Genomic DNA, 9,064 nt, shown 5'->3' with positions numbered 1-9,064 from the left:
AAAGGTTACATCCATCAGTTTATTCCTGATTGGTTTATTAATTACTGGCCTTGACTCTTGATACAAATCAGCACTCTTTCCTCAGGATAAAAGTGCATATTATGCTAAAACTAATATACCATAATGTTAAACAAAAATATATTGTAAACATTTAAAAAGAAAGCTTGTACTGAACTTGGCTTTGATGGAATTATGATCTTTTGCACCATGAAGTCTGACTTTTCACAGGTGGCCACTGGCAAATTTCTAAATAGTTTTATTACTGAACCCCCTTCCATCCATTAGGGGATGGAAAAAATTCTTTGAACTGAAATTCTTTTTAAGTTTTGTAAGGATATTTCAAATATATAGCTTTCATCCATGGTTTTCGGAACATTTTAAAATGGGACTTCTGGTGGTTCTATGGTATTTTCTCTTGAAAACTTTTTGCTTACCAATCTGCTGTATTGTATCAGCTCCAAAGCGCTGCTAAAGTGCTCCAAAGAGGTGGAAGAACTTTTGATGGTAAGTCTAAAACAGATGTCCTGCAGAAATAGCCAAGTCGTGTCTGGATACGCTATGGATGCTGTTAAGGGCAGGGGAAGAAGCCAGGGGCTTACCCTTCCTTCCTTCCTTCCTTCCTTCAAAGATGTACTTCAGCAATTTGGATACTGCGTATACCTGAAAGTCATCAAGAGCACTCCCCCAGTTTGCAGCATTTAAGGAAGATTTGTGCTTATTTAGTCTCTCTGCACGTATCCTTTCTATCCAGCGGGAAACCAGGGACCGATCCTAACTTGCCGAGCTACTCCATTTCAGCTGCCCGGCCGGGTTTCTGTCCCCCCTCTCTCCATCAGGGGACGGCCACTCCCGCGCTGGCCTCCCCACGCCGGGTGACGCCCCGGCCCCCCCCCGGGCCCCCCCCAACTCCTCGGCGAGGCCGAAGCGCCTGGACGCGGGGGGACGTCTCACCCCTCCTCCCCAACACGGCTCCTGCCCTCCTCCTACCAGATTTGCCTGATCCTAGAAGAAAAAATAACGATGATAATCATAAAATAAGCACCTCAAGTTTGGGGCAGGCAATTACCTTTCCAGGATTTGGCCTGGGCTGATCCCAGAGCCCACGCCCGCCGCCCCCCCCCCCCCCCCCGCCCCCCGGAGGGGACCCGCCCCTCGGGGGCGCCCTGGCGGCGGGGGCCGCCCACCGCCGCGCCTCAGCGGGGAGGGCACAGCGGCGGCGGCGGCGGCGGGGCCGGGCCCGGAGCCCCGGGCGCTGCGGCGGTCGGGACGGGCTCGGCGGAGCGAAGGGAGCGGCTGTGAGGGGCGCGGCGGCCACCCGTCCATCCTCCCGTCCGTCCTCCCGTCCGTCCCGGCTCTGTCTGTGTGCCTGACGCTCCTCTCCGCCCTGAGGGCGCCCGGTCGCTTCGCCGCTCTCCCCGCTGGGATTTGGGGGGGGTCGCTGGTCTCCCGCTCGCCCGCCAGGACCCCTCGCGGGCGGCGGCGGGGGGCTTCCCCCGCCATGGCCTTCACCTTCGCCGCCTTCTGCTACATGCTGTCGCTGGTGCTCTGCGCCGCCCTCATCTTCTTCGCCATCTGGCATGTGAGTACCCCGGCCCCGCCGCCCCCCGCGCGGACGGCTAAAAAGGGCTCCCGCCGCCGGGGCGGGCGGGGGTCGTGCCGTGAGGGGAGAGGAGCGGCGGTGAGGGGCTGGGGCGGGCAGCCAAGCCAAGCCAAGCCGAGCCGAGGCGAGGCGAGGCGAAGCGCAGCGCTCGCTGCTGGCTGGTGCCGCCGCCGGCGAGCGCTTCCCGCGCTTCCCCCGGCGGTGGTGCCGGGACGGACAGACAGACAGACCGCGCCGCGAAACCTCTGCCTGGGTCATTTTCTTTATTAAGTTCTTAACAAGCGTAAAGACCAATGGCGGTGCTTCTGTGATAGCTTGTAATCGCATCGCTGGCCGCCCGCGCTCCGGGGAAGCGCTCGCAGCCGGTGCTGCCCTCGCCTTGCGCCTGCGGAGACCTCCCCGCGCCGCGCTTGGGCTGGGTTAGGCGCTGCCCGTGACCCTCGCCCTGACCCTGCTAGCATGCGACCCCCCGAGGTAAACGAGTTTTTCTTGCCCGAAAATCGAGCGCTGTGAGGGAGCAACCGCCCCGTACCTGACGAAGCAGTTGGGTGGTTTTTCCTTCAGTAATTACTAGGGTAATAACTTCTTTAACCTTCGGGTTTGAATGTGGAACTTCCTCACCCTTGTAATGCATGGACTGGGTGTCTGAGTCCAGCGTTACCGATTTCAGTGGCAAGCGGTGGTGCGCGTTCCTTACTGTGCGCTGGGTGGCTGTGCTAGGCGTAAGCGTGTGACTTGGAAGGTGTTTATCTCCGCAGCGGTGAAATTGTCCTTACGCATAACTTGCAATTCTTTGAAACCCTTATGTATTTAGGTATTATTTACGCTGTGTGTGTGCTACGCAAATAACTTCATGCTGTAAACATTCGGGATGGAAAAGGGTAAGTTGGGAAATAGAGCAAGTCTCATGAATGCCTCTACAGGTACCTGATCTGGTAAGATTAAAAAACCCCTCCTTCGACTAACAAGCAAGGGAGATACAGAATTTGTTTTTACTGAAACAAGAGTAAAGCTGCTAGCTTAGTTGTATGTAAGCGTATTAGAAGTATGAAACAGATCCCTCTGTTGTGAGAATTCTTTGAAATCAAATTATTTTGAGCTCTTAATGGTGCTGTTAGAAGTTTTTTCTTATTAATGAAACCGCAGAAGAGTGATGGTATTGCCAAGTACGGTAGTGATGTCAAGTACTGCAAGGCTGAAAAGGGTCTCTAGCAGTCCACTACTGCACACCTGTTCTCTGAAAAAAGGAGTAGTAAAATTTAGGTGATTACTCATGTTTTCTTCCCTCCTCTTCCCCAAAACTGTAGGTCCCCAAAAATGAGAATTCTACAGCTTCTTCAAAGGCTTCAGAGTTAAAAGTGTATTCTACTCGGAATCTCTTGCTACAAATTAAACAGTTATTTCCTTCATTATTATCACATTTTTAATGATTTTTTAATATATTTGAAGTCTGTCACTGTGTTTCACCAGTCATCTTTTCCCGGACTGAAGCTGTTGTCTGAAGACGTACAGTACTTGTAGCAAATGGGGCAAATTATTTTTCCTTAAATCGGTGTAGTTACTGCAAATTTACTCTTAGTGAACCATTTTTTAACTTTCAGTCTGTAAACTCATGGAGAGCAATCCATTACTTGTAGAGATCTGTAAGAGGCAGCTAAGAAAGGAAACCTTTTATCAATAGGCTTATGTTTATGGTGCATGTTTCTTATATCTGTTGAAAAATTGTTGAGGGATTGAAATTGAAAATGGCTGGAAATGCTGTTCTATTGTAATAGAGCAAGAATTGGTACTGTCTGTTCTTATAAATAGATAAGAATTCTATCAAAATACATGGTTTGGTAAGGTCATAGAATAACAGATTTAACACCCTGCCAGAATAAACTTTTAAGCATACCTGTTACCCACATATACAAAACACAGGGATTTTTATTATGCTTTCTATATTAACTGTTATAATCTGGTTTCTTATTTCCTCTAAAATGTAGTCTAACGTAGCTTATGTATTGAGTCATAGGAGTTTCTTTTAACTTCAACATCTCATTGTGAAAATCTTCCCAAGGAACAAAACCACTCCTTCCCTGTGACCTGATTTTTTCACTGTAATATACTTGTAAGAGACAGTAGATATATTTTAAAGGGGTTCTCATAAGGGCAGCAGAGGATTGTAATAATTATATTTTTCCTGTTAAAATGCATTTTAAGTGGGTTTTTTTTTTGTTTGTGTTTTGGGTTTTTTTTTTAAAAAAAAAACCCAAACATATTTGGTTACTAAGTTGTTGATTAATGTGAGCATCCCATCACTTTGAAAGATTCCTGAGGTTCTAAGACTGAATGAGAATTCATGTTTTGTAAATTATTTTAAAGGACAAGAAAAAAACTGTAGCATTTGGACTTCATATTGTTCTAACCTGAAGCTGGCAGAGGTTTGGGCAGTTATCTGGAATGAATTAACAGTGGATCAAATAAAATCTCATTTTCTTCCTGCTGGGAAGTGGGAAGTCAGATGAATTATGATTTTCATTAATATTGATGTAATAGGTTCAATAAAAACTGTGAAACCAAAATAAAAGAAGAGGGTAAAATGAGGATTTTTATTTTGGAAACTCTGCTTTTCTGGTGCCTTTCCTCTAAGAAGTTACAGGCTCTCTATACATTCCTGTGCTCCATACTCTTTTGGGGCAGACAGAATGAAGCTGGTGAGAATATTTTAAAGGAATTGTAAAGAAAATACAGAAAGTGGTCCGGACACCTGGAACATGTAATAATTTTTTTCTTACCTCTGAGTGACCTTCTCATATAGGTCACCAGTGGTGTCTGTCATGATAAAAAACCCCAAACAAATTAGATACTATCAGAAGCATTTGTTTAAACTATGTACAAGATTTGCCTTAATGTATTATTGCTGGAATTTCACTCATACATGTAAAATGACAGAAAAGGGCTGAAGAATCGAATTTTCCATGTACTACATAGTACCAATACCACTGTCTGTGGTGTGGGAATGTTTTAAGCATTTAGGTTGTTCAATGACCACATTACCTCTGTCTGTAATAACACAGTATTAGAAAGATCATGTAGAAGTGGATATTTTCATGCCATTGTTGTGGAAAAGTACTAGAGAATTTAGTACAGGATGGTGACCTTTCTGCTTCATTTCTTCTATATTCCAGCCTCTGGAATTTAATAACAGTTTATATTCCTGTTATAGAATCATGGAATGCTTTGGGTTGGAAGGGACCTTTAGAGGTCATCCAGCCCAACCCCCCTGCAGTGAGCAGGGACAGCTTTAACCAGATCAGGTTGCTCAGAGCCCCGTCCAACCTGACCTTGAATGTTGCCAGGGATGGGGCCTCTACCACCTCTCTGGGCAACCTGTGCTTGACCACCCTCATTGTAAAAAATTTCTTTCTTATATCCAGTCTAAATCTACCCTCCTTTAGTTTAAAACCATTACTCCTTGTCCTGTCACAAGAGGCCCTGCTAAAAAGATTGTCCCCATCTTTCCTATAGGCCCCCTTTAAGTACTGAAAGGCTGCAATAAGGTCTCCCCGCAGCCTTCTCTTCTCCAGGCTGAACAACCCCAACTCTCTCAGCCTGTCCTCGTAGGAGAGGTGCTCCAGCCCTCAGATCATTTTGGTGGCCCTCCTCTGGACCCACTCCAATGGGTCCATGTCCTTGTGCTGAGGGCTCCAGAGCTGGACGCAGTACTCCAGGTGGGGTCTCCCCAGAGCAGAGTAGAGGGGCAGAATCACCTCCCTCAACGTGCTGGCCACGCTTCTTTTGATGCAGCCCAGGATTTGGTTGGCTTTCTGGGCTGCAAGCGCACATTGCCGGCTCATGTCCAGCTTTTCATCCACCAGTACCCCCAAGTCCTCCTCCTCAGGGCTGCTCTTAATCCCTTCATCCCCCAGCCTGTATTAATATCGGGGGTTGCCCCATCCCAGGTGCAGGACCTTGGACTTGGCCTTGTTGAACCTCATGAGGTTCACACGGGCCCACCTCTCCAGCTTGTCCAGGTCCCTTTGGATGACATCTCATCCTTCTGGCATGTCAGCCACACCACTCAGTGTGGTGTCGTCTGCAAACTTGCTGAATGGTGTAGAATGATATAAGCTGTTTCAAACAACTCTTTTGTTACTTTATGTAACACTATGAATTAGTCCTTTCGAAATTCAGCAAAACTTTTCCATTTGAGGCCTAAAACCTTTCCCTGAGTTTGAATTCTCATAATTATAGAGTTTGGTAAAGTTGGTTATATTTGAAGCCATATTAGCCAAATTAGCTAAATGAGACTGTTTTCAAATAAAGTCAGCGAGCGTCAAAATGTTGAGCGAACTTTGGTGGGTTAATGTCTTGGGGGAGAAAGTAATACATAGAGATACCTCAGTACAGTTGACGGGTATATACTGCATGTGACTTGTTGCAGACATGCAGTTACAGTAGTGCTCTGCTTTACCAGCTGGGGTGTCATTAAAATGTGTTTTGGCCAAGGTGTCCTCTCATCTGGAATAATGCAGCTGAGCATATTTTGGGGGGGACTATGTGATACAACTATCAGCAGAATTCGGTCTACTAACTACATCATTTTATATCCCTCTCTGATCATCTTGTAAACTCAAGAACAGAGTATATGGTCTTACTAACAATCAGACTTTGTTTTGTTGTCCTCAGCTTCTTGTTCTTTATAAACAGCTTTTTACTAATCAGTTTTATTCCATTCCTTAACTATCTCGAACTAAGATTTAGCTTCCTGTTAACATTTAACTGAGCTATGCCAAGTCTGAACTCCCAACAAGATTTGACATACCACATTCATTTCTTGTGTAGCTCCACTGAGTTGTGACCGAAGCTGACCAAATTGTAGTTTATTTGTCATCACTTAAAATGTGTCATGCTTGTGTGAATTCCTGCAGCACTATTATGCTCTTCTAATACACTGGGTTTGGGTAATCTGAGTCCTTCCCTTTTTTCATACTTTAGGATGAAATTATCTGCTTTGAGATTTGTTATTTTAAGGAAAGCTTTAAGAAAAGAGCTTTTCAAAGTGTTCCATTTTATAATACCACAGTAAAGCAATTCATAAATACCAAGAACATTAGTGTTTAAAAAAAAAAAAAAAAAATTTCTGTGGTGGGCCATCTCTTTTTGAACACATATCAGCATATCTTTGAATCTTTGAATGTGTGCAACTGCTTCATAACCAGTATTACTTAAGGATTGCCAGAAAGTATTAGGAGTATCATGCCAGTGAAAAAATTAATGGTGCTTGCCTGAGAAGTTGTACCAAATTTGATGGGCTTTTGGAGTATTCTGTTATAATTGTGAATGCAAATGATTCTGGGAACTGCTCTCTGGCATGACAAGAGCTGTGTGCATTGAAATTGGTCACAGTTACTTGAACCAAGCATAACAAGAATAAAGCAGTAGAGCACGGAAATTTTCTTGGTTTTTGCTCCGCCCCCCCCCCCCCCCCCTTATTTTCCTTTTGAAGTGTGAGGATAGTATTAATCCTGATAAACTACCTTAATATAACTTTGGCTAAAAGTTCACAGGTACACTTAAAAACAGTGGGAGGCAGTGATTGAACAGAGTAATATAGGCTAAGACTGACTTTTAGTTTTAAATTAAAGCATCGTTTTTTGCAAACAGCAGGGAAAGAAGCCCTTGGAATCTATATTCAGTGCTGTTTCTGCTGTTGGCTTTGTGTATTATGTTTAGTAGACAGCTTGAATTATCTATGTCTTATTTTCTCATTTACTAAGTGTGGGTAATAGAACTGAACTCCAAGTACTGCATGTCATTTTATTTAATGGATATCCCTAAAAAGCCTTTGCTTTCTGACAGAAGGTGCTATGTACATATAAGATGTTGCCACTTCTGTTATTTATCACTGTATTGTCCTGGTGATATGGACCGTATTTTATTAGTATTTAAGTTGCAGTAGCTTAGGTAAAAAATTCAAAAGCTTTCCAAGAGTTATATATGTGGAACTTGGCGAGTATTCGGTATCTGACTCACTTAGGCTGCCTCATAAAATTCCTAGCCTAATTTTTGATAAACTGTACAACCTTAATTTTAAAGAGACATAAAAAGTACACAAGAGAATAATTTAAAGCTTGGTTGATAGCAAATTGAGTTGAGCAAAGCACTTTGGTGACAAACTAGGTGTTAGTCTATCCATGTTCTCTGTGTATCAGTGTCTTATTGTTTCTGTAACTTTGGTTTGGAGGATAGCTATCTGTCTTACCTGAAACCAGTAAAGAGATCCGTGAGCTCACTTGAATCATAGAATGCTTTGGGTTGGAAGGGACCTCTAGAGATCATCTAGCCCAACCCCCCTGCAGTGAGCAGGGACAGCTTTAACCAGATCAGGTTGCTCAGAGCCCCGTCCAGCCTGACCTTGAATGTTGCCAGGGATGAGGCCTCCACTGCCTCTCTGGGCAACCTGTTCCAGTGCTTCACTGCCCTCATTGTAAAAAATTTCTTTCTTATATCCAGTCTAAATCTACCCTCCTTTAGTTTAAAACCATTACTCCTTGTCCTGTCACTGGTCCCAGTACAGACCCTTGAGGGACACCACTTGTCACCAGTCTCCACATGGACATCGAGCCATTGACCACAACCCTCTGGATGCGACCATCCAGCCAATTCCTTATCCACCAAACAGTCCACCCATCAAATCCATATCTCCCCAATTTAGAGAGAAGGACGTTGTGAGAGACTGTGTCGAAGGCTTTACAGAATTCCAAATAGATGACGTCCATTGCTTTTCCCTTGTCCACTGATGCAGTCACTCCTTCATAGAAAGCCACTAGGTTGGTCAGGCAGGACTTGCCCTTGGTGAATCCATGCTGGCTGTCTCGAATCACCTCCCTGTCTTCCATGTGCTTGAGCATAGCTTCTAGGAGGATCTGTTCCATGATCTTCCCAGGCACAGAGGTGAGGCTGACAGGTCGGTAGTTCCCAGGGTCCTCCTTTCTTCCCTTTTTAAAAATGGGCACAGCATTCCCCTTCTTCCAGTCACCAGGGACTTCACGTGACTTCCATGACTTTTCAAATATCATGGAGAGTGGCTTGGCAACTAGATCAGCCAATTCCCTCAGGACTCTGGGATACATCTCATCAGGTCCCGTAGACTTGTGTACATTCAGGTTCCTCAGGTGGTCTTGAACCTGATCTTCCCTTACAGTGGGAGGGGCTTTACCCCCCTGGTCCCCATCTTCTGGTCCGTCAACTTGGGAGGGGCAAGGAGAGAGGTTGCTGGGGAAGATCAAGGCAAAGAAGTTGTTGAGTACCTCCACTTTCTCCTCATCTGTTGATACTAGGTCACCATTCTTGTTCCTCAGGGGGGTACGCTGTCTTTAACCCGTGCTTCTCTTCAGTAAAGGCTGCCAGTTGTCTCAATTTAACCTCTTTACAATGCTTTAAAGCCTGTCTTGAAAAGAAAGTAATTTCCTTACAGTC

General features: G+C 45.0%; 1 protein-coding gene across 2 annotated transcripts in view; it reads left to right on the top strand.

Annotated features, from left to right (window-relative positions):
- The first annotated feature begins 1,498 nt into the window (after nucleotides 1-1,498).
- Nucleotides 1,499-9,064, top strand: part of CNIH3 (cornichon family AMPA receptor auxiliary protein 3) — a 58,784-nt gene continuing 51,218 nt past the window's right edge. For both annotated transcript variants that reach the window (XM_075706771.1, XM_075706770.1), the window contains exon 1: nucleotides 1,499-1,579. In XM_075706771.1, coding sequence (XP_075562886.1) covers nucleotides 1,499-1,579 — 81 coding nt within the window. The remainder of the gene's footprint in view (nucleotides 1,580-9,064) is intronic.

Source organism: Pelecanus crispus, chromosome 3, assembly GCF_030463565.1.
Source record: "Pelecanus crispus isolate bPelCri1 chromosome 3, bPelCri1.pri, whole genome shotgun sequence".
Classification (NCBI taxonomy): Eukaryota; Metazoa; Chordata; class Aves; order Pelecaniformes; family Pelecanidae; genus Pelecanus; species Pelecanus crispus.
Note: the sequence above shows the minus strand (reverse complement) of the source record. Positions and strands in the feature narration are given on the sequence as shown.